At 49.2% G+C, this 26,240-nt stretch overlaps 1 protein-coding gene across 3 annotated transcripts in view; it reads left to right on the forward strand.

Moving 5' to 3' along the window:
* The window catches only part of cfap54 (cilia and flagella associated 54), an 859,633-nt gene extending 841,950 nt beyond the window's left edge, over positions 1-17,683 (forward strand). For 2 of the 3 annotated variants that reach the window (XM_086009901.1, XM_086009904.1), the window contains 2 exons: positions 12,222-12,296; positions 17,132-17,683. In XM_086009901.1, the coding sequence (XP_085866027.1) occupies positions 12,222-12,296; positions 17,132-17,257 (201 nt within the window). In that variant the 3' untranslated portion in view covers positions 17,258-17,683. The remainder of the gene's footprint in view (positions 1-12,221; positions 12,297-17,131) is intronic. The other variant, XM_086009902.1, reaches the window with a different exon arrangement.
* The last annotated feature ends 8,557 nt before the right edge of the window (positions 17,684-26,240 follow it).

Consider the following 26,240-nt stretch of genomic DNA (forward strand, 5'->3'; position numbering starts at 1 on the left):
ATCCTTTTAACTGCCTGTTAACAGGTAGTTAACAGGCAGAAAAAAGGATTAGTCCCATTTTACCTTTTCAGGTGAAGGCTTCCCGAACTCGGAGAACTCCGTCGGGTTGGAGGAGTCATAGAGTCATAGAGTTATACAGCACGGATAGAGGCCCTTCGGCCCATCGTGTCCGCGCCGGCCATCAAGCCCTGTCTAATCTAATCCCATATTCCAGCATTTGGCCCGTAGCCTTGTATGCTGTGGCATTTCAAGTGCTCATCCAAATGCTTCTTAAATGTTGTGAGGGTTCCTGCCTCCACAACCCTTTCAGGCAGTGAGTTCCAGACTCCAACCACCCTCTGGGTGAAAAAGTTCTTTCTCAAATCCCCTCTAAACCTCCCGCCCTTTACCTTGAATCTATGCCCCCTAGTTATTGACCCCTCTACTAAGGGAAAAAGCTCCTCAGCATCCATCCTATCTATGCCCCTCATAATTTTGTACACCTCAATCATGTCCCCCCTCAGCCTCCTCTGCTCCAAGGAAAACAAACCCAATCTGCCCAGTCTCTCTTCATAGCTGAAGCGCTCCAGCCCTGGTAACATCCTGGTGAACCTCCTCTGCACCCTCTCCAACACGATCACATCCTTCCTGTAGTGTGGCGACCAGAACTGCACACAGTATTCCAGCTGTGGCCTAACCAGTGTTTTATACAGCTCCATCATAACCTCCTTGCTCTTATATTCAATGCTTCGGCTAATGAAGGCAAGTATCCCATATGCCTTTTTTACCACCTTATCCACCTGTTCCGCCGCCTTCAGGGATCTGTGTACTTGCACACCCAGATCCCTCTGACCCTCCGTCTTGCCTAGGGTCTTACCATTCATTGTGTATTCCCTTGCCTTGTTAGTCCCCCCAAAGTGCATCACCTCGCACTTTTCCGGGTTAAATTCCATTTGCCACTGTTCCGCCCATCTGACCAACCCATCTATATCGTCCTGCAGACTGAGGCTACCCTCCTCGCTATTTACCACCCTACCAATTTTTGTATCATCCGCGAACTTACTGATCATACCTTTTACATTCATATCCAAGTCATTAATGTAGACCACAAACAGCAAGGGACCCAGCACCGATCCCTGTGGTACCCCACTGGCCACAGGCTTCCAGTCACAAAAACAACCTTCGACCATCACCCTCTGCCTTCTGCCACTAAGCCAGTTTTGTATCCAATGTGCCAAGGCACCCTGGACTCCATGGGCTCTTACCTTCTTGACCAGTCTCCTGTGCGGGACCTTATCGAAGGACTTACTGAAATCCATGTATACCACATCCACTGTGTTACCCTCATCCACACACCTAGTCACCCCCTCAAAAAATTCAATCAAATTAGTCAGACATGATCTTCCCTTGACAAAGCCATGTTGACTATCCCTGATTAATCCTTGCCTCTCCAAGTGGAGACAAATTTTGTCCCTCAGAATTTTTTCCAATAATTTTCCTACCACTGATGTTAGGCTCACTGGCCTGTAGTTCCCCGGTTTTTCCCTACTTCCCTTCTTGAATAATGGTACTACATTAGCGGTTCTCCAGTCCTCTGGCACATCCCCTGTGGCTAGAGAGGTCCTGAATATATGTGTTAGAGCCCCCGCAATCTCTTCCTTTGCCTCACACAGCAGCCTGGGATACATTTCATCCGGGCCTGGGGATTTATCCATTTTTAGGCCAGCTAAAACCACCAATACCTCCTCCCTCTCGATGTTAATATGTTCGAGCATATCACAGTCCCCCCGCCCTATTTCTATGTCTACATCGTCCTTCTCCATAGTGAAAACAGATGCAAAAAATTCATTCAGAACCCCTCCTACATCTTCCGGCTCCACACACAGATTGCCACTTTTGTCCCTAATGGGCCCTATTTTTTCCCTAGTTATCCTCTTACCCTTAATATACTTATAAAACATCTTAGGATTTTCCTTTATTTTGCTCTCCAGTGTTATTTCATGGCCCCTCCTTGATCTCCTAATTTCTTTTTTAAGTATCCCCCTGCACTTTTTGTACTCCTCTAGGGCTTCCTCCGTCTTTAGCCTTTTGTATCTGCCAAAAGCCCTCCTTTTTTTCTAATCCATTCTCGTATATCCCCTGACATCCAAGGTTCCCTGTGGTTTTTGGAACCACCCTTGACCTTTATGGGAACATGTTGCCATTGTATGATCTCAATCTCCCTTCTGAAAGCCTCCCATTGCTCCGATGCGGATTTTCCTACAAGTAGCTGATCCCAGTCCATTTTGGCCAGATCCTGCCTTATCCTATTAAAATCGGAGTCGAGTAGGAGGTCTGCGGGGGTCGGAGGGGCCTGAAAGTGAGATGTATAGGTGAGTGATGTGTGCAAGTGTGGAGTGGTAAGTATGTGAGGTGAGTGTTAAGTGTTAAAAAATGTTCACTTACCTTTTTTCTGCCTACAGCCTTCAGCCGCTGTGGCTCCGGAGTCCCCGACATCTCTATTGTAGATTTCACAGACTGGCTGTTGGATCCTCCGAACCAACAGTCATCTGCTTTCTACAAAGTTGAAAGGTTTGATGAGTCCTGAACACAAGGTCTCATCAAACTGCACAGAATGTCAGTGTTTGACAGCTTTACAGAGCTGTCAAATGCTGACATTTCTTCTTTCAAGAAGTCTTGACAGATGGCACGTCAGACGTTGACGTGCTCTGTCAGTGACTTCCCCCTAATTGGCCTGCTGAGCCCACAGGGCGGGCTTAACAAGGTCAATCAGGGGAAAATCCCGCTGGTTGGTCAGAAGATGATGGAGGCGGGATTGAGACCCGACAAGCAGCAGTCCCGCCTCCAGCACGTCTCCATTCAAAAAATCCAGCCCTAAATGTCTGATAAGGAAATCATGAAAGTGAATTAAATCCTATCTAAATAGAAGTTGGGAAATAATTAAACTGAAACTACAAAAGGCTTTTGGGCAGCAAAGGCGGTGACACAAAAAGGCCCTGTTTTCAAACTCGAACAAATTAAAGTTTCTTTCAATATTTGTATCCACTCAGGCATGAACCAGTGCCTTATTGTTATGGGCTGTAGCATAAACTTAGCTCAACATTAATACAATTTTCTCATCGCCCCCTCCCCTTATGCTGTGCAACAGGCTCCTACGCTTGTTTGCAACAAACGTAAAAATCTTCAGGGTAATTAATGTGCAGTAGGTGGGCAATTAGCCCAACTTTTTGCCAGCACGTTGATGTGAATGAAAAAAAAGAAAGACTTGCATTTATATAGCGCCTTTCATGACCGCCGGACGTCCCAAAGCGCTTTACAGCTAACAAAGTACTTTTTGAAGTGTAGTCAGTGTTGTAATGTAGGAAATGTGGCAGCGAATTTGCGTTATACAAGCTCCCACAAACAGCAATATGATAACGACCAGATAATCTGTTTTTAGTGATGCTGATTGAGGGATAAATATTGGCCAGGACACCGGGGAGAACTCCCCTGCTCTTCTTCAAAATAGTGTCATAGGATCTTTTACATCCACCTGAGAGGGCAAACAGGCCTCGGTTTAACATCTCATCCAAAAGACGGCACCTCCGACAGTGCAGCACTCCCTCAGCACTGCACTGGAGTGTCAGCCTAGATTTTTGTGCTCAAGTCTCTGGAGTGAGGCTTGAGCCCACAACCTTCTGACTCAGAGGCAAGAGTGCTGCCCACTGAGCTTGAGGAGGTGAAATGTGCAGTCAGAACTTGACAGATTGCAAGTTCAGGATTTAGCGCATAAAGAGAGGTAGGTGCAGAATGAAAAATGCATACACAGAAGGACTGAGAGAAGCACTGAGAGAACAAACTAAGGGTTAAGAGTAAACAAAGAGAAGTGAGAGAACAACTGAGAGTGAAGTGAGAGTCAATGGCTGCGAAATTCGACTCGGTATTGCCTGGTTTTTCGGCGCTATGTGTGCTGCATTTGCGCCCAAAATGGTGTCCACATCGGACGCCATTTTGGTGTAACACTGATTTGACGCCAGCGCTGTCATTTTCGACCTCAGCGCTGCAGCCAACACGCAGCGCTGAACATGCATTCAGCAGCAGGAAGGACACCCCACCAGCGCTATTTAAAGGGATCATCACCTGCTTTCAGGTTAGTTGCTGATTGATTTCTACTGGCTCTTGGTGAGTTTGTAGTGGTGTTTCTTGATTTGGTGTCTTATTTGAAGTTGCTGAAGTCTCAAGGGAGTGGTATGGCAGGTTACTTCAAGGCTTCTGCTCAGACCAGTTGCTCCCAGACATAGTTTGTGTCCTCCTTGGCCTGCAACATGATGGGGAGAATGAGCAGAGGCGACACAGAGGAGGAAAAGCTGCTCAAAGAGGGAGGAGGGGGAGAAGAACTCTCAGTCGGAGGCCGTACCCACCCAGGGTCTTCAGGGAGCAATTCTCCTACTTCAACCTCAGCGAGGAACAGTGTGTGCGATGTCTTCGCTTCACTAAGGAGGTACTTATTGAAGTCTGCTGCCTGTTACAAGTAGACCTGCAGCCTCAGAGCAGGATGCGAACGGCGTTGCTAGTGGCTATGAAGGTGAGCGTGGCCTTGAATTTTTACGCGCCAGGCTCCTTCCTGGCTGGAGCAGGTGACATCTCCCAGTTCGCCGTTCACTGTTGCATAAGGGAGGTCACTGAGGCTCTGTATGCAAAGAGAGGTGAATACATTTTATTCTGTCTTGCCAGAGTGAAGCAGGCAGAGTGAGCACACAGTTTCGCCAGGATTGCAGGCTTCCCCATGGTGCACAGTGCCATTGACTGCACACACGTTGCATTGCGGGCACCACATCTGAACTCGGAAATGTACCACAACCGGAAGGGATTCCACTCCCTCAATGTCCAGCTGGTGTGCGACCATACTTAGCGCATCAGGCAGGTCAATGCTCGGTATCCTGGCAGCAGCCATGATACTTTCATTCTGCGGTAGTCCGCTGTACCATCTGCTTTTCAGCCACCACGAAAAACCAGAGGGTGGCTACTGGGCGACAAGGACTATCCACTGACCACCTGGCTCATGACTCCAGTGCGCAACCCAACCATACATGAGCAGCATGCATATAACGAAAGCCATGGTGACACACGGAATTTGATCGAGCAGACCATTGGGGTCCTTAAACAACGCTTCTGTTGCCTGGACCGCTCTGGAGGAGCCCTGCAGTACTCACTAGAGTGCGTCTCAAAATTCGTCATGGTCTGCTGCATGCTGCACAACTTCACCATCATGAGGGCACAGCCCTTGCCACCAGTTATACAGTGGAACGGAGAAGGAGGAGGAAGGGAGGAGGCAACCAAGACGGACCCTTTCTGGATGGGCTGCCTGGGATCAACTGATCCGATTACGGTACCAGTGAACGCAACCCCAATTGTTCATTCACCTACAGTCCCACGCCTTACCATCCCTCTGTTATGGACCACCACAGAGTCCTCTTGGCCACAATGCTACGATAAAAGCCACCACAAAACAAACACTCCAAACCAAATTTATACCTCAATCGATCCAATATTACATAACAAAGTCAACTAATCACCCTTGTGCATTCCCTTAGTGTCTGTCTTCTGTATTCCTTTGCCTGTCTTGTGCTCCTACGCAGTGCTACCAGTAGCTGCTGCATGGCTGATGGAAGGCTTTCAGTGGGGGAGACTGCAGATGGCCTTGCAGGATGGCCTCGAGGACCTCTGGGCCGAAGAGGCCAGGCTGCGGATTGCACCACCTCGGCTTGGGCGGCAGCAGTCTGGGCTGGCTGGCTGATGGGCAACTGCAATGGCATTGGTGGAGTAGCAGTGGTGGGAGGACGAATGCTGTAATTCTGAGAGAGGACAGCAGGTTCACGCTCCACGGAACCACTTCCACTCCCCCGGGACGGTGCCTCAGCAATCCTAGTAATCTGCTGGAGGACAGATTGCTGGCCTGCTGTGACACTCTGCAAGCCCCTTTCAACACTGGTAACTACAGCCATGATGGCAGCAGTCTGGGCTTGTGTGGCAGCAAGCTGAGCTTGTGTGACTTCAGTCTGAGCTTCCACTGCAGCACTCAGACGTTGGGTGGCTTCTGCTTGTGCTGCAATGGAAGCTGAGACATCGGCCATCAGAGACTGCATCATGGTTGGGTCCACAATTCCGCTAATGGAGTTGGCCACCCCTTCCATGCTGGAAAGGATGGGCTCCAAGCTCTGCACAAAGCCCTGTGCAAGGCTGGTGCCAGACTCCTCCATGCTCCTTGACATTGCACTCAGGCTTTCTGGCAAGCCTGCCAATGCACCAAACATTTCATTGTGTATATCCATCAGCCTTCTTCTGTAGGCTGCCCCATCGAAGTCCTCATCTGAGTCCTGTGCAGCAGAACTCGTGTGCGACCTCGCCCTCCGGGGAGCTAGCACCTGCGCTACCCTTTCCCCCTGCCCTGGCTTCAGGCCATTGTGCCCGGTGCCTCACCACATGCAGATCCCGCGTCCAGCCTACCCTCTAAAGTATGCGGAGTGTCAGTATCTGAGCTGGTGGCTGTGAGTGTGAAATCAAGTGACGATGGTGTGCCTTCTGCATCACTTCCTTCTTCCTCTTGCACTTCCTGCTCCTCCACCACTACCTGGCCAGGTTGCGGTTCTTGGCTGTCTGAAAAGAGAAATTCACTAGGGTTGGATTGCAGTGAGGGGAGGGGGGGAAAGCAAGAGGTGCATGCTTACACCATCTGCAGTTTGTAAATCAGACAAGATTGTGGGATGAGGGGGAAGTGGGATGTGAGCCACGGGCTCAACGATGGCCGTTCCAAATATCTCCAGCACCGTCTCCTCCATGGGGGTGAGGTCATGCAGGCGCACCTGTCCCCCGCTGGTTAGGTCCTGCTGCCGCTGGTTGTGAGCCCCCTTGTCCTGCAAGAGAAAGGGAAGTGTGTCAGTGAGTGTGGTGCAATGTGTTTGGGTGATGTGCCTGTCATGGTTGAATAGCTGGCAGTGTGTGCAAACTGTGAGATGTGGGTGTGAGGCTTGCAGCAGTGGTAAGTGTGTGAGGGTGAGGGGAAGCTATGAATGTGAGGTCATGTGTGATAGAGATTGCTGCTAGGCGAGTGAGGGGGATGTGGTGCATTGAGCAGTGTGTGATGCTAGTGGTGCAGATGGAGAGATATGTCAATTGAAGATGAATTCACTGACCTTGACCACTCGTGTGAGGTCATTAAACTTCTTCCTGTACTGCATCTAGGTCCTCGGGGCTACACTGCTGGCATTGACAGCGACGGCTATCTGCTGCCATTCGCTTCTCAGCCTCTTGGCACCCTACGGATAGAGGACACCTCTCCTTCCACCTCCTGCACCAGAGCCTTGAGAAAATCTGAGAGCCTTCTCTCTGCCATGTTGCGCCATCTTCACTCTTCCTGTAGGTCACACTCTCCTCTACAACGACTTTCAGTACCTGCTGTGCACCTCCCCTTTACATGGTGCATGATGGTTTTAAGAAGTGCAGGCTAGCTTTAATTGGTGCTAGCCTCGCATGAACTTGGGCTCCTTGCTGAGATGTGCAGCCATTCAACAGCGCGTTTAACACTGGGCTGCACACTGCAGTCATTTAAATTAGCAGGCAGCACGAAGGCCTATTTTTGGGCCTTATCCAATTTCTAGACCAATGCATTTTCAGCTGCTCATACTAAGAATATTTAAGAGTTCATTTTAGCCTTATCTGTTATTTTTGGGCACTTTTTTCACATTACTGGAGTTATTTTGACAGATGACAAAGGTGTTTTTCTGGAGTTTTTTGGACACTTGTCACCTGTTTCTTGTATAAGCGAGTGGTGTGGGGATTTTTCTGGGTTTGGGGGGGAGCATTTTCCTGTGCTGGAGCCCAGATACTTAAACTTAGCCTTGACAATTCATCAATATTAGTGATAGATATATCATATTAATTGACACATAACTGAGAACTATTTAAAATGTGATGATTTCAATCTCACTTAATCTGCTAGCCCACAGCAAAGTCTGGTCCAAATGTTACTTAGAATGCAACTTGATGAAACTATATAATGGATTGGAATTTTCAGCATGACTAATGTCAACTGGATCCACCATCCAGTAATTTTACTCAAATAGTGTAAAAGATTTACAACTATATTGAACCTATGTTGCAATTTGAAGAATGGCATTAAGACTGGCCAATGTGACACTCAGGGTGAATTTCCACGAGGGTTCTTCGATTCATCCGCTGTAACCTTGGCAAAGGAGCCACAGAAAGCCCAGGAAAGTGGCATAAATGGTGTTTTTGCCATTTATCCACGGTTTGTGCAGGTGATCTACCAAAGTTATGGCGGACAAGCAGGAGAAGCCCTGTGGAAATTCTCCCTCTCAGCACATAGAATGTCATTTTCTTGAGTAGAAAAAGTCAATAAAAATTATGAACCATTGGAATTCCCAAATGTATTTGTGCTTTATTTGCTGAGATCTCTTCCTTAATTAACAACTGAACGGAGGAATAGTCTTTCCTGTTATAACTGAAAGAGGAGTTAGAAGTTCTATGACAGTGTATTTACCAAAGGCCTCGCTCGCCTACCATAGAACTGTGAGTCACCAGCTAAGCAGTTCCACAGGCCGGAACTTTTAACTTCCAGAACTACTTGCGCTCTTCATTGGCTGTTCCTCTAACGCAGGGGAGGGGCAGGAAATTGGATGTCACTGATGTCATTTAGCGGCAGCCAGCACTTCTTAAAGGGGAAGTGCACTGTGGTTGCAATCAGCTTCATTCTGAACACCAGTAAAATGGCAGGCAGACAAGATGCTGGAAGGGACCCCTGCTTCTCAGATGCAGCTTAGGAGGTGCTGGGGGAGGAGGTCAGCAGGAGGAGGGACCTCATCTTTCGACCCAGTGGCAAGAAGGTAGCTTCCTGACAACAGTGGGCAGAAGTGGCAGAGCATGTCAGTGCCAGAAGCATTGCTCCAAGGACCTGGCTGCAATGCAGAAAAAATGTCCAATGACCTGACAGGGACTACTAAGGTAAGACTCCTAACGTACATCTCTCATGGCTCTGCTTAACTCTGCATTACTTGTAGCCTCAGCACTCACAACTCTTCCCTCCCGCACTTCCTACACTCTCCTCCAATCACCACAGCATGCTTCACTCCATGTCCTTCTGCTGCTACTGCAATACACTGCACTTGCAGCATTCCTCACTATGACTTCTCTCAGCTCCTCCCACCTGTGCCATTTTTCACACACTATTCTACCCTGACATGCACATCCTCAAAACACTCACATACTCCCTTCTTTCTTTCAGGAGAAGCTGGCACACAATAACAGGGAGCAGGCAGCTTTGGGGGGGCCCAGCATCTATGCATCTATCCTGGCCCCTCTGCAAGAGATCCTTATGGTCACTGTGGGCAGGGGCACATAAGGAGCATGGCTTCTGGAGAGGCTGGAGGAGATATCCCGCAGGGTTTTTTTTAGCCATTTCACCCTCTTTCCCTTCTCAATGAAATCTCACCCTCACAAACTTTGCATGACACTTGCCACTAACTGCTAACCCTTGTCCCGCTCTTCCCTTTCAGATCCTGAAACTCCAGAGGGCATAGCAGGACCGGAGGAAGAGGAGGACATCGCTCCAGAAATGCAACATCACTGAACCTTACCCAAGCAAGCACCAGCTCAGAGACTGGCGCTCTGTGTAGTTTAGAGGCTAGAGTAGTGAGGTCTGCACTGGGAAATTCACCAAACACAAGTGTGCAGAAGCAAAGGCAGCTTGGCAACAAGTTCCTGACAATGGCAGACAGCATGGAGGTGTTCAGCTCCAACTTGTGCAGGGTCTTCGCGTACTGCATTCAGGCCATGCAGTCAACCATGGAGCGAGCGGTCACTGCATTGGGACCCGCAATGCTTTAGTTTCTTGTGTCAGCTTTGATGGAAGCTGAGGCTGCTGCCTTTTTGGCTCTGGGCTCCAGCATCTCTGGCTTTCAGGGCATGAAGGAGAATAGTGATAAGGGTTTTGAAGCATATCATCACTCCATGCATAGCAGCGGGAGTGCTGAGATTCAGCCTCACGAGAGTGGCATTGGCTCCATGGGAGAGGCAGATGCTGTCCTCCCTCAGGATGTCAGCACATCTGCACCCCTGCCACACATTCAAATAGTACCCTTGTTGGTGCAAGATAGAGAGGTGAGCCAGACTATCCCAGCCATTGTAGGCTGCAGCCGGGCCTTCTACGGTCAGAACTACTCAAGCTTACCCACCACGGTCATCTCAGAAGTCCTCAATGGAAGTTCAGCAGCTTTCCAACTCCCCTACTGTATCCACTGGGGATGGATATTGTAGGAGCACTAGAATAGATAAATGAGCACTGAGGACAGGTACTAGGGCTTTGCACAATGGTGAATTTTAGTTCTCTATGCTCAGTATGAGTAATTGTCAACTGAAGAGCGATGAAGTACCTTGTAAATATTTTTTTTCTTAGATTGCTGTTGAACTTGAAATTCTTAGTCATATAAAGCCAACTCCCATGAACGTGGACTGTATGACTGCATACAGATGGCAGTTGTGAGGACTGGTTTAGGTGGATCGAGGGACTGTTGGTACTTTGGGGAGGGAAGGGAACATTCATCAATGAGCTGCTCTCTGAGAGTTCTGGCAGCCCTGTTGGGCCTTGCTCTTCCCCTGCAACCTCAGCATTCCCTTCCCCTCATTCTTGTTCCTCAAGTTCTTCCTGCTCTTGCAGCTCCAATGCTTGCGCTCTTTGTGAGGCGGCATACAATGACAGATCTAGACACTTGCTCCAAGCTGTGTTGAACGTCACCTGCAGCTCTGTCAAGGCATTGGAATCGTCATTTGAGAAGGCCGATGGTCTGATGTATGAAAGCCCTGATTCTGGCGTGACTCATTGTATATACGCTGTGCCCGAGTTCCGGACAGGAGTCATGATCCTGTCCTCAATACGTCCTTTCTTCCAAGTGTCAGCCATGGCTCAGTGGGTAACCCTCTCGCCTCTGAGTCAGAAAGTTGTGGGTTCAAATCCCACTCCAGATGCTTGAGCACAAAAATCTAGGTTGACACTCCAGTGCAGTGCTGAGGGAGTGCTACACTATCGGAGGTGCTGTCTTTCGGATGAGATGTTCTCTCAAGTGGGCGTAAAAGATCTCATGGCACTCTTTCGAAGAAGAGCAGGGGAGTTCTCCCCGGTGTCCTAGCCAATATTTATCTCTCAATCAACATCACTAAAACAGACTATTTGGTCATTATCACATTGTGTGCAAATTGGCTGCTGCGTTTCCAACATTACAACAGTGACTGCACTTCAAAAAGTACTTCATTGGCTGTAAAGCGCTTTGGGACGTCTGGTGGTCGTGAAAGGCGTTGTATAAAAGAAAGTCTTTTATTGGGCCTGGTGTAGGATGAAAGCATCATGACTACTGCCGGAATACCAGGCACAACCCACATAATTTGATGCCTATGGTCGCAGACAAGTTTCACGTTTACAGAAATGAATCCCTTCCTATTGTAGTAGAGGGCTTAGTCTTGTACAGGAGCATGCAAGGCCATGTTGGCACAGATGATTATCCCTGCACCTGAGCAAATCCAGCAACTCTTGAAAACCCCAAAGCGTTCCCCTGCTTGGCAGCCTCCTTTGGGAAGGTGATCAGTTCCTGGTGCATAGCAATCAGTGCATCTGTTACCTCCTTGATTGCAGAGGGCACAGCAAACTGAGAGATGTAACTGATGTCACCCACTGGATGTTGGAAGTAGCCCGATGTATAAAGGTTCAGGGTCACAGTCACCTTCACAGCCACAGGCAGTGCTGTAGAGGTCCTGGTGATGGGCTGTAATTCTTGGTTCAGCTGGTGGCAGAGCTCAGCCCCTGCCTCCCTGAAGAACTGAAGCCATCTGATGCACTGATCCTCTGCAAAGCTGAGGTAGGAAATCTGGTTCCTGTAAGCCCAATGGTGTAAGGCTTCCTCCGCTCTTCCCTCTCCACCCTCTTCTCGAAGCCTTCTGCTGCATTCCTTGCTGGCCCTTCCCCTCCCCCTCCCCCTCATGTCTCAGCCCCAAAGGCAAATCAAACAATACCCATGCTCCAACAATGTTGGCAAGGCAATCCTGTGACCGACTTGTTGAGTTTAGAAAAATAAAGATCTACGCTTTCCCAGTAAGTATATTATTGACAGTTGATAACAAAACAAGATATTAATCAGAAGTGACTTGACGGCCTATAAAATTCTTTACAAGTTAACAATTTCTGAATCTTTTCACAGGACATGGTTCTGAATTTATGCAGAGAAATAAAAGAATTGTTGCTTCCAGGGTCAACCTTCAGTCTAGACTCAGAGGTATAGTCACCGATGAGCATTAGTATTTTTAATTGTTTCTTTACTAATGATTATTTCAGGAATTCATATTGAAGTTTGGGCAAATATGCCAATGTTTTTCTTCTTTAAAGAAGATGGTAGCTATCCTGGTGGCTCAATGAGTTTATCCAATGAGACGCTGAGCCATATTAGACCAAAAAGCTTCCAGGTTCCATCCTCAGGTTGTGCTGAATTAACTGAACTCATCTAGAGTGGCAGTAGGGTTGCTAGAGCATTTTGGTGCTAGTGACCATAATTCTATTAGATTTAAGGTAGTTATGGAAAAGGGCAAGGATAGACCAGGAATAAAAGTTCTAAATTGGGGAAAAGCAAATTTTGCTAAGCTCAGAGGGCATTTAGCCATAGTGGACTGGAAACAGCTACTTGAAGGTAAATCAGTGTCAGAGCAGTGGGAGGCATTCAAGGAGGAGATCCGGAGGGTTCAGACCAAATATATGCCCTTAAAGAAAAAAGGTGGGACTAACAAATCTAGAACCCCTGGATGTCTAGGGACATACAGGGTAGGATATGACAGATACCGAGGGCTAAATACTCCAGAATCTTTAGAGGAGTACAGAAAGTGCAGGGGTGCAATTAAAAAGGATATTAGGAAAGCAAAGAGAGAGCATGAAAGATTCTTGGCAAGTAAAATCAAGGAAAACCCAAAGCTGTTTTATAAATATATTAAGAGTAGGAGGATAACTGAAGAAAGGGTAGGGCCTATTAGAGATCATGAGGGTAATCTGTGTGTGGAGGCGGGAGACGTCGGTAGGGTTCTTAATGAATACTTTGCACCTGTTTTCACAAAGGAGAGGGGTGAAGCAGACATTGCTATCGGGGGCGGGGGGGGAGTGTGAAATATTAGATGGAATAAACATAGTGAGAGAGGAAGCATTATGGGGTTTAGCAGCTTTAAAAGTGGATAAATCCCCAGGCCCGGATGAAATGTATCCCAGGTTGTTAAGAGAAGCAAAAGAGGAACTAGCAGAGGCCCTGGCCATCATTTTTCAATCCTCTCTGGCTTCAGGTGTGATGCCAGAGGACTGGAGGACTGCTAATGTGGTACCCTTGTTTAAAAGGGGAGAAAAGGATAGACCGAGTAATTACAGGCCAGTCAGCCTAACCTCGGTGGTGGGAAAGGACCTATTTCCCTTAGCAGTGAGGTCAAAAACCAAGGGGCACAGATTTAAAGTAATTGGTGGAAGGTTTAGAGGGGATTTGAGGGGAAATGTCTTCACCCAGAGGGTTGTGGGGGTCTGGAACTCAGTGCCTGAAAGGGTGGTAGAGGCAGGAACCCTAACCACATTTAAAAAGTACTTGGATGTGCACTTGGGATGCTCTAACCTACAGGGCTACGGACCTAGAGCTGGGAAGTGGGATTAGGCTGGATAGCTCTTTGTTGGCCGGCGAGGACACGATGGGCCGAAATGGCCTCCTTCCGTGCTGTAACTTTCTATGATTCTAGAGTTAGCCTCAGGCTTAGGGAGGGAAAAATCACCCAGAGTTCCCACTCCCCTTCGCTATCCAGTGACCCATTCAGCAGGTTTGTGTGCTCAGACGTTGGATGAGTGTTACAAATTTCGGGCCTGTGCTAGATATTCTGTCTGGTTTGGAATAGACAGTTAGTCTCCTAAGCAGGCCCTGTATCACCTAAAATCTGGAGTTCACCTTTACTGTCCAATATCTAGTCATATGATAGCGTTACCCAGACGCGATTTTGTGTGTTGTCTGTATTGAATACGGTAATCTCGTACATAGCCTCAAGTGCCTATCTTCCAGAAGGTGGATGATCAGTGGCACAAGAAGTGGGTTTATTTTACATGTAGTATGTGAATAAACAGGATAAATTCAACAACAACAACGTACATTTATGTAGTACCTTTAACGTTAGTAAAGCGTCCGAAGTCACTTCACAGGAGCGCCAAACAAAATTTGACACCAAGCCACATAAGGAGATATTAGGACAGATTAGTCAAAGATGTAGGTTTTAAGGAGCATCTTAAAGGAGGAGAGAGGGTAGAGAGATGAAGAGGTTTCGGGAGGGAATTCCAGAGCTTCGGCCCTAGACAGCTAAAGGCACAGCCACCAGTGGTGGAGCGATTAAAATCGGGGATGCACATGAGGGCGGAATTGGAGGACTGCAGAGATCTTGGAGGGTTGTAGGGCTGGAGGAGGTTACAGAGATAGGGAAGGTCGAGGCCATGGAGGGATTTGAAAACAAGGATGAGAATTTTAAAATTGAGGCATTGCTTAACCAGGAGCCATTGTAGGTCAGTGAGCACAGGGGTGATTATACTTTGTGTGAAGAAGAATTTCCTGATATCAGTCGTAAAATTACCTTTCTCTAGTTTGAGCCCGTGTCCCTTAATTCAAGTCCCACAGTTTAATTTAAAGTAATATTCCAGGTTACCTTCTTCGATACAGCTAACTATCTTGTATCTTTCTATAAGATCACCTCTCAGACCCCTCCTTTCCAGTCTTTCCCCATAACTTAGACCCCCGACACTGGGGATCAAACTCATGGCTCTTTTCTGTACTGTCTCCAGCTCATGAATATCTCTCTTGTTTCATGGTAACCAGAACAGGATGCAGTATTCAAGGTGAAGTCTGACCAGAGCACGGTACAGTTTATCACTGCGTCTTCTGAATTGTATTCTGCTGTCTTGGTTATGTAGTTCAACATCCTGTTGGCTTTGATGGGCATGTTTAGTGGCAAGTCTACTAAGACTCCTCAGTCTCTCTCAGTTTCATCCTCAGCTAATTCAACACCATTCCTGGAGTATGTGTGTCATCTACTTTTCCTTCTTATGTGTAGCACAGTAGTGTAGTGGTTATATTACGAGACTAATAATCCAAAGAACATGAGTTCACATCCCTTCATGGCAGTTTGAAAACTCAAATTCAGTTTAATAAATCTGGAAATAAATAGCTAGCTTCAGTATAAGTGACAATCAAGCTGTTGGATTGTCATAATAACCTAACTGGTTCACTAATGCCCTTTAGGGAAGGAAATCTGCTGTCCTTACCTGGTCTGACTCCAATCCCACACCAAAGTGGTTGACTCTTAACAGCTCTCTAAAGTGACCTAGCAAGCCATACAGTTGTATCGGACCACTACATAGAATAACAACTCTATACATAACAGCACCTTTACCACACAACTGCAGCAGTCCAAGAATAAGGCTCAACACTGCCTCAGGGCAACTAGGTATGGGCAATAAATGCTGACCTTACCAGCAACAAAAAAACACTTATCTGCATTAAATTACAGCTGACATTGTTTTGCCCAAATGCATACCTTGTACAACTCATTCTGTAATTTCTCATCTGCCTCTTCCAATTCCAATTCCACTGCCCCTCCTAGTTTGGTATCATCTGCATTTTGACCACTTTGCATTGAGTTCCTGAATCCACGTAATCCATGTAAATTTGAAACAGCAGTGGTCCCAGCACTGAGTCCCGAGTCACTCCACTCAGTACTTCCCACCACTCTTGACATAACTCCTCCAATGAGTACTCATTTGTTCCACCTTTCAGCTAGTTCCTTATCCGTTCCCAGGTTTTACCCTGAATCCCCAGAGCTTTGAGTTTAATTAACAATCTTTCATATAAAACTTGTCTTTTGGAAGTCAAGCTACACCATGCCATAGAGCTTAACACAGTCCACTTGTTGTCACTTCCTCAAAGAAGTCAAGAAGGTTGGTCAGGCAGGATCTTCCCCTTTGGAATTCATGCTGACTTCTGGTTATTTGATTACATTGCACAGATGAACCTCAAGATTACTCTTGATAACCAATTCCATTATTTTATGTGGAATTTCTCCCTAACCCCTAAATGTAAATCAAACATTAAGATTAATGGGTCTGTAGTTGGCTGTGTCTGTCTTGCCATCTTTTTTGAATACAGGCACCACAGTAGCCTGTTTCCAAACTACTTGTACCTCCCCAGTGTCCAGTACCTCCCTCATAATGATTATCAGTGTTTCACAAATTTTTTCCCTAGTCTCTCTCATCACTCTGGGATAAATATCATCTATCCTCGGAGATTTATTTGTTTAGCCCATTTAGCCTGTCTAGCACTTCCAGCTCATTTGTGGTGAAGTCATTGATATTTTATACTACTTGGGATACTTGGGAGCTGTAGTGCAGAAGTAGAGAACATGAGGATAAAATTAGCATGTCTCAAGCAAGATCTGTTTTCCCTAAAGAGGAGTAGATATGTAGGATAGAGTTGCAGCTAAAAAACTTAATACTGTATCTTTAAAATGAGCTGGAGGTGTATCTGGTTCGAGAACTGATTGCGATTTATACGAACAAGTACTGGTAGAGTGGATTGAATGGTGTACGACACATGATGGTTCTCTGTGGCTGGAACTGGACATTTCATGCCAAAGAAAGCAAGTATTTATAATGCAGGTTATAATTTAGACACGAATCCTGGAGTTAATGTTTGATTTACATTTAGGGGTTAGGGAGAAATTGCAGAATATTTCCTCAGGAAAGTAAATACGTTGGGATAATGTCCAAGATGGAACTGATTATACATGGCCTTATTGGACTAAATAGCCCCGTATTTACACAGGATTCTCCCGATTTCCTCCCATAACTTCAGCAGAATCCCCGGAAAAGTGACATAAATGTCTGCTTTTAGGCTTTGTACCATTCCCTCAGGGGTTCCATCAATCTCTTGCTGGAGAATCGCCACAAAGATCACAAACAAATGCCTTTTGCTCTCTCCTTTTCATAACAAATACTGTATAGAAGCTTTAACATAGGTTACTTCATATATTGTATTAAATTCATTTACTTTCTCAATAGATCCCCTTTGACGTTTCCTTCGAGACCCTAGAACAGCTGGAAAAAATATTTAATCCTGCGATTGGATATGTATTAAAGCAGGGGAGTCTGTTCAAGTGGCTGACTTCTTTCTTGGAATCAGATTGAATTACTGTATCTTTACTTCATTCACACAAGTTGGAACTTGCATCTGATAACAATGTCTTTGAAATATTTTGTTTTGATCTTCCTTTTACATTTACTCATAATATGTACCTGGACATTTCTTCCACAAGCTAACTCAGACACACTATTGAGTATTAATTTGATAGATATAATACAATCAATATTTTATCTCTTCCAGGAGGTTGGTACTGTTTTAAAGCATAGTTTGTAGTTTTTAAGTTGTTGAATAATATTTCACAATCTGTTTTCTAAATTCCCAGCCTGTCCCGTTCAGTTTACTTTTTGCACTGTGTAAAACTGTAGGTTTAATTCTTCCAAATAAGTCGTGAGCAGTATTTGCTCTGTATCAGAATCAAATGATTATATCAGTTGATTGCTTCTACTAATTAAAATGCCTGCATTATACCGCTGATGCCTTGACTTTCATTATCTGTAGTTACATAAAACAGCTTGTTTGTTGAATATCAGCCAGATACATGGATGACCCTCTGCTCTCCTTCAGAGAGTGTCAGGGATCGTTCACATCCACAGGAACTGGCAGAAGGATCCCTAACATCTTATCTGAAACTATTCTGGAGTGTCAATCTAGATTATGCGCAGGTGTAGGGCTTAAACCCACAACCTGTGATCCAGAGGCAAATGAGCCAAGGTGACATTTATACATTAAATCAACTGGCTAACAGCCAAAAAACTGATTTTATGGAAGGTCATGGTTTGGAGCCACTGAGAAGTATTTGCACTGCAGCCAATGAATTTCTACTGTTATTCCATTAAATTCATTTAACTTATTAACATTGTTCAATTAAAGGGAACTTCCATTAGGAGAAGTATCTTAAAGGGAAAATACTGTTCTGGACATAGAAACATAGAAGATAGGAGCAGGAGTAGGCCATTCGGCCCCTCGAGCCTACTCCGCCATTCAATGAGATCATGGCTGATCATCCAAACTCAGTACCCTGTCCCTGCTTTCTCCCCATATCCCTTGACCCCTTTAGTCTTAAGAAATATATCTAACTCCTTGAATATATTTAATGAATTGGCCTCAACTGCCTTCTGTGGTAGAGAATTCCACAGGTTCACCACTCTCTGGGTGAAGAAATCCCTCCTCATCTCTGTCCTAAATGGCTTACCCCTTATCCTTAGACTGTGACCTCTGGTTCTGGACTCCCCCGCCATCGGGAACATCCTTCCTGCATCTAGTCTGTCTAGTCCTGTTAGAATTTTATAAGTTTCAATGAGATCCCCTCTCATTCTTCTAAACTCCAGCAAGTACAAGCCCAATCAACCCAATCTCTCCTCATATGTCGTTCCTGCCATCCCAGGTATCAGTCTGGTGAATCTTCGCTGCACTCCCTCCATGGCAAGAACATCCTTCCTCAGATAAGGCGACCAAAACTGCACACAATACTCAAGGTGTGGTCTCAACAAGGCCCTGTACAACTGCAGCAAGACATCCTTGTTCCTGTACTCAAACCCTCTCGCTACGAAGGCCAACATACCATTTGCCTTCTTAACCACCTGCTGCACCTGCATGCTTACCTTCAGCGACTGGTGCACAAGGACACCCAGGTCTCGTTGCACTTCCCCTTCTCCCAATCTATTGCCATTCAGATAATAATCTGCCTTCCTGTTTTTGCCACCAAAGTGGATAACCTCGCATTTATCCACATTATACTGCATCTGCCCAATCACCCAACCTGTCCAAATCATACTGGAGTTTCTCGGCATCCTCCTCACAGCACACACGCCCACCCAGCTTTGTGTTGTCTGCAAACTTGGAGATATTACATCTAGTTCCCTCATCTAGATCATTAATATATATTGTGAATAGCTGGGGTCCTAGGACAGTTCCCTGCGGTTCCCCACTAGTCACTGCCTGCCACTCGGAAAAAGACCCGTTTATTCCAACTCTTTGCTTCCTGTCTGCCAACCAGTTCTCTATCCAAGTCAATACCTTGCCCCCAATCCCATGTGCCTTAACTTTACACGCTAATCTCTTATGCAGGACCTTATCGAAAGCCTTCTGAAAGTCCAAATACACCACATCCACTGGTTCTCCCTTATCTATTCTACCAGTTACATCCTCAAAAAATTCCAGTAGATTAGTCAAGCACGATTTACCTTTTGTAAATGACATGTGACATTTAATAAAAAAAACCTTTACAGAACCATAGAGGTTAACAACAACAACTTGTATTTATATGGCGCCTTTACCGTAGTAAAACGTCCCAAGGCGTTGCACAGGAGTGTTAAAAGACAAAAAATTTGACACCGAGCCACATAAGGAGAAATTAGGGCAGGTGACCAAAAGCTTCATCAAAGAGGTAGGTTTTAAGGAGCGTCTTAAAGGAGGAAAGAGAGGTAGCGAGGTGGTGAGGTTTAGGCAGAGAATTCCAGAGCTCTGGGCCCAGGCAACAGAAGACACGGCCACCAATGGTTGAGCGATTATAATCAGGAATGCTCAAGAGGGCAGAATTACAGGAGCACAGATATCTCGGGGGGGTTGTGGGGCTGGAGGAGATCACAGAGATAGGGAGGGGTGAGGCCATGGCGGGATTTGAAAACAAGGATGAGAATTTTGAAATTGAGGAGTTGCTTAACCGGGAGCCAATGTAGGTCAGCGAGCACAGGGGTGATGGGTGAACGGGACTTGGTGCAAGTTAGGACACGGGGCAGCTGAGTTTTGGATGACCTCAAGTTTACGTAGGGTAGAACGTGGGAGGCCAGTCAGGAGTGCATTGGATTAGTCAAGTCTAGAGGTAACAAAGGCATGGATGAGGGTTTCAGCAGCAGATGAGCTGAGACGGGCGATGTTACAAAGGTGGAAGTAGGCGGTCTTAGTTATGCTGCAGATATGTGGTCGGAAGCTCATTTCAGGGTCAAATATGACACTGTTGAGATACCGCGGCAAACGTGGGAGTCAAGACCAGAGCTAGTAAAACACAACTGCTTTTATTCTACCTCATGACAAAGAGGAACTGGAAAAGCCCGCACATCCACTTAAATACTTCCCAGACAGGAAGTGCTCCCGGCAGCCTGTCCCTGCGGGAAACAAGTTGCTGGAGGAAAGGGCCCCCGGCTGGGGGCGTCTGCTTAAACTGTCCGTGCCGCCGTGAGCGGATTATGTCCAGTGGTGGCGTGTCGCCACAGAGCTCCCCCATGAATCCGCTTAGGAGGAGTGGACGAGTCGTGACGGTGGTCTGATGGTTCTGCCGCAGCGGCTCTGAGTGGTCGCCGGTCTAGTTGGTGGGGCCGGGCAGTTTGCCGCTGGCTGTGCTGGCTTGCTGGCGGGACGGCCTCTAGTTGGAGGCCGGGCCACGGGGACCTGTTCCCCTGGTTCTGTGTGTGCTGGTTTGAGCCGGTCGATGGAGACTGTGTCGACCCTGTCGCCGAGTCGCAGCTTGAAGGCCTTGTCCCCGGTTTGTAGCACATCGTACGGTCCGTCGTACGGGGGTCGCAGGGGCCCGCGGTGCGCGTCGTGTCGCACGAAGACGAAGCGCACCTGCTGTAAATTTGGCGGGGCGTGAGGTGCGAGTTCGCCGTGTCGGTTGACCGGAAGTGGGGCGAACTGCTGAGCGGAAGAGAAAGAGTTGAGCCGCTGCTGTTCGGCCGACCAAGGCGTGGTAGCCTCCGGAAGGAATTCGCCTGGGACGCGCAGCGGTTGTCCGTAGACTAACTCCGCTGCTGAGGACTGGAGGTCTTCCTTGACCGCGGTGCGTAGGCCTAGTAGCACCCACGGTAGGCGGTCAGTCCAGGTACTGTCCTGCAGGCCGGCGCGGAGTGAGGCCTTGAGTGACCTGTGGAAGCGTTCACAAAGCCCGTTGGCCTGCGGGTGGTACGCCGTGGTTCGGTGGAGCGTCACCCCGAGGTTGCGTGCTGTGGCCGTCCAGAGTTCGGAGGTGAACTGGGCGCCTCTGTCGGAGGTTATGTCGGCCGGTACGCCGAACCTCGCAACCCAGGTGTTAACGAACGCCCTGGCGATGTCGGCTGTGGTGGTGGAGGTCAGCGGCACTGCCTCAGGCCAGAGTGTGTAGCGGTCGACCATCGTGAGGAGATAAGTTTGGCCTTGCGATGGTGGCAGGGGACCGACGATGTCGACGTGTACGTGGTCGAAGCGGCGGCTGGGTACCTCGAAGTCTCCCAGGGGTGTTTTTGTGTGCAGCTGTACCTTAGCCCATTGGCAGGCGAGGCAGGAGGTGGCCCAAGTCCGAACATCTCTGCTGAGGCCGCGCCAGACGAAACGCTGGGAGAGGAGTTTGACGGATGCGCGGGAACCCGGGTGGGAGAGCCCGTGGAGCGCGTCGAAGATGCGGCGGCACCAGGTTGCAGGGACGACCGGCCTGGGTTGGCCGAGTGAGACGTCGCAAGTGACTGCCGTGGCTTCGGGCCCGTGCGCGACCTTGACTAGGCGTAGCCCTGGCAGGCTGGTAGCCGCCGAGAGGAGGTCTGGGTCCGTGAGCTGGGCCGCTGCTCGTTGCGCGTAGTCGACCGCGAGGTGATTGGCGCAGATGGCGGGACAGGAAAGGCAGTCGGCGACAATGTTGTCTCTACCGGAGACGTGCTGGATGTCCGTAGTAAACTCGGACACGGCCGCGAGCTGGCGTTGCTGCCTAGCGGACCAGGGTTCGGTGTGCTTGGCCATCGCGTATGTGAGTGGCTTGTGGTCCACGTACGCGGTGAAGGGGCGGCCTTCCAGGAGGAACCTGAAATGGCGGACCGACAGGTGGAGTGCGAGAAGCTCGCGGTCGAAAGTGGAGTATTTGACCTCCGGGGGGCGCAGTTGGCGGCTGTAGAAGGCAAGTGGCTGCCACGCGCCATTGACCCACTGCTCGAACACGGCACCGACCGCGTGGTCGGAGGCGTCGGTGGTGAGCGCGACCCGGGCATCAGCCCTCGGGTGCACGAGCAGGGTGGCGTCGGTGAGCGTGTTTTTGGTGGCGTCGAAGGCGGCTGACGTGTCAGTGGTCCAGGCTATGTCCATCTTGCCGGATTTACCTCGGAGGGAGTCGTATAGGGGCTTCATGAGGGCTGCCGCTCTGGGGATGAACCTGTTGTAGAAGTTCACCATCCCGAGGAACTCCTGGAGGCCCTTGATGGTTGTGGGGCGGGGAAATTGCTGGACGGCCTGTTGGGCAGGGGGACGGCCCCAGCAGGGGTGATGTGGTGACCGAGAAAATCGATCTCGGTTAGGCCGAATTGGCACTTCGCCGGGCTGAGGATGAGCCCGTGTTGGGCTAGGCGCCTGAACAAGATGCGAAGGTGTTCGAGGTGCTCCTGTTTGGAGGAGCTGGCCACGAGAATGTCATCTAGATAGACGAATAGGAAGTTTAGGTCCCGGAGGACTGAGTCCATCAGGCGCTGGAAAGCCTGGGCTGCATTCTTGAGGCCGAAGGGCATCCTCAGGAACTCGAACAGGCCGAATGGGGTGATGACGGCCGTTTTGGGGATGTCCGCGGGGTGTACGGGGACTTGGTGGTAACCGCGCACCAGGTCGACTTTGGAAAAGACGGTTCGTCCGGCCAGTCGGGCCGAGAATTCCTGGATGTGTGGCACCGGGTATCGGTCGGGGGTGGTGGCATCGTTAAGGCGGCGGTAGTCCCCGCAAGGGCGCCAGCCTCCGCCAGGCTTGGGGGCGATGTGGAGGGGCGGGGCCCAAGGGCTGCTGGAGCGGCGGATGATGCCGAGTTGTTCCATGGTGGTGAACTCGGCCCGCGTGATTTCCAGCTTGGCCGGGTTGAGTCTGCGGGCATGGGCAGAAACTGGGGGGCCAGTGGTGGGAATATAGTGCTCCACACCGTGTTTGGCGGCTTTTGCCGAAAAGGTCGGGTTAGTGAGGGCGGGAAACTCGGCTAGGAGTGCCGAGTAGTCGTCCGTGGCTCTGGCGAGGCAGTAGGTCGTCAGGCCGGCCGAACAGGCCGGGGTAAATGCGCCGGGGATGGGGGCCATAGTGTTGATGTCGACGAGGCGGTGCCTCGGAATGTCGACAAGGAGGCCGTGGGCGCGTAGGAAGTCTGCGCCGAGGAGTGGGCAGAGGACCTTGGCTGTGAGGAACTCCCAGCGGTAGCGGCGGCCCGCGAGGTCGAGCGTGACCATGCGGGTGCCATATGTGCGGATCTCAGAGCCATTGGCTGCGGCCAGCGTGATACCCCGTGTGCCGCGTTGGATTTCGAGGGCGGAGGCGGGGGTGATGCTGTACTGGGCCCCTGTGTTGCACAGAAATCAGCAGTTGGTTCTGTCGTCGGTGACATACAGTAGAGGCCCCTTTTGCCCCGCGGCCATCGCGGGGGCCGGTGCGGGGGGGGTTTGAAAGTACACGGTGCAGCGTTGGGCCCTAGCGCCAAAACGGGTGTGGTAGTAGCAGTGACCCGGAGTGGTAGGGCGGTCGGGCCTAGTGGGCCGGGAAGCCCGCGTGGTCGTTGCCGTGAGGTCGGGCGCGACGTCGCGAGCGGACTGTGCAGAGAGCAGCCGGTCGGCCTTTTCGGCTATGTCATTCAGGTCCCTGGAGCCAGACTCCACAATGAGCGGGCGGATGCTGGCGGGGAGCTGCCGAATGAAAAGCGTGCGAAAGAGGGCGCCGGGGTTTTTGTCGTCCGAGAGGGACAGCATGTGGGAAAGCAGGTCTGATGGTGAAGCATCACCAAGGCCGGGGAGGTCAAGGAGTTGGCAGTGGCGCTGGTAAGAGGACGTTTGAAATTTTTTAAGGAGCGCAGCCTTCAGATGTTCGTACTTGCCGTCCGGTGGTGGATTCTGCAGCGCTGCCCAAACCTTGGGGACTGTGGCGTAGGTGAGAGCAGAGACGAGGTAGTCGTACTTTGTGGCGTCGACTGTAATGTGTTTCAGCCGGAATCTGGACTCAGCTTGAACAAACCAGGCTTCGGCGAGGTTCTCCCAAAAGTCCGGTAATTTAACCGTGACTGCGTTTGTATCCGCCATGCTAGCTTAGGATTCGTCCTGAGCGTCGGGGTCACCAGTGTTGAGATACCGCGGCAAACGTGGGAGTCGAGACCAGAGCTAGTAAAACACAACTGCTTTTATTCTACCTCATGACAAAGAGGAACTGGAAAAGCCCGCACATCCACTTAAATACTTCCCAGACAGGAAGTGCTCCCGGCAGACTGTCCCTGCGGGAAACAAGTTGCTGGAAGAAAGGGCCCCCGGCTGGGGGCGCCTGCTTAAACTGTCCGTGCCGCCGCGAGCGGATTATGTCCAGTGGTGGCGTGTCGCCACAACACCAAGGTTGCAAACAGTGTAGTTCAGCCTCAGACAGATGTTAGGGAGAGGGATGGAGTCAGTGGCTAGGGAATGGAGTTTGTGGTGGGGACCGGAAACAATGGCTTAGGTCTTCCCAATAATTAATTGGACAAAGTTTCTGCTCATCTAGAACTGGATGCCGGACAAGCAGTCTGACAATTTAGAGACTGTGGAGGGGTCGAGAGTAGTGGTGGTGAGGTACAACTGGACCTAATCAGCATACATGTGGAAACTGACGCTGTGTTGTCAGATGATGTTGCCAAGCGGCAGCATGTAGATGAGAAATAGTAGGGGGCCAAGGATGGATTCTTTGGGGACATCAGAGGTAACAATGTGGGAGTGGGAAGAGAAGCCATTGCTGGTGATTCTCTGGCTACGATTAGATAGATAAGAAGGGAACCAGGCGAGTGCAGTCCCACCCAGCTGGACGATGGTGGAAAGGCGTTGGAGAAGGATGGAATGGTCAACCGTGTCAAAGGCTGCAGACAAGTCAAGAAGGACGAGGAGGGATAGTTTACCTTTGTCACAGTCACAAAGGATGTCATTTGTGACTTTGATGAGAGCCATTGCGGTACTGTGGCAGGGGCGGAAACCTGATTGGAGGGATTCAAACATGGATTTATGGGAAAGATCGGCACGGATTTGGGAGGCGACAACACGTTCAAGGACTTTGGAGAGGAAGGGCAGGTTGGAGATGGGGCAGTAGTTTGCAAGGACGGTGGGGTCAAGGGTTGGATTTTTGAGAGGGGTGTTGATGGCGGATTTGAGGGAGAGGGGGACAATACCTGAGGAGATAGAACTGTTAACAATGTCAGCTAACATGGGAGCCAGAAATGTAAGTTGGGTAATCAGCAGTTCAGTGGGAATAGGGTCGAGGGAGCAGGAAGTGAGTCTCATGGACAAGATGAGCGCGGAGAGGTCATGAGGAGAGATCGGAGAGAAACTGGAGAAAGATGAGTTCAGGGCTAGGGCAGGGGGGAACCTTGGAGGAAGTTTGGCCTGGTGGGCTGGGGGAAAGAAGGGAAGTGGCAGAGGCAGCTGAACGGATGGTCTCAATCTTCGAGACAAAGAAGCCCATGAGCTCCTCACACTTTTTGTCAGAGGTGAGTGTGGAGGAGACAGGGGAGGGGGGTTTAAGAAGACGGTTAGTAGTGGAGAATAGAAGCCGGGGTTTATCTTTGCATTCCAGAATGATTCTGGAATAGTGAGCAGTTTTGGCAGACGAGAGCAGGGCCCGATAATGCTTTATGTAGTCCAGCCAGATCTTGCGGTGAATGGCCAAACCAGTTGTCCACGATATCCGTTCAAGTCTGCGTCCCTTGGACTTAAGAGAGTGATGAGGGGCCATACCAGGGGGAATGGCCAGGGTGAGAGAGAGTAATTGTTTTAATAGGGACTAGGACATGAAAGGTGTTGGTGAGGGTGTGGTTGAGCAGATCGGTAGCTGCAGAAATGTAGTGAATGAAGGACCAAAGGCTGGACGGTTGGGATTTCATAAGTGCATTTTTTAAGAGAGCTGGGAGAGAGTTTTTTCCAGGGGCGGACACAGAAGGAAGTGGGGGCGGGGGGGGGTGGGGTGGAGAGCGATACGAGGAAGTGGTCAGAGATGGCTTTATCTGCGATTGACACGATGGGAGTAGCGAGGCCACGAGAGATGGCAAGGTCGATGGGGTGGCCATGAATATGGGTTGGGGATTTTACATGGAGGGAGAGA

Source organism: Somniosus microcephalus, chromosome 17, assembly GCF_052327205.1.
Source record: "Somniosus microcephalus isolate GS21.2 chromosome 17, FLI_Smic_1.0, whole genome shotgun sequence".
Lineage (NCBI taxonomy): Eukaryota > Metazoa > Chordata > Chondrichthyes > Squaliformes > Somniosidae > Somniosus > Somniosus microcephalus.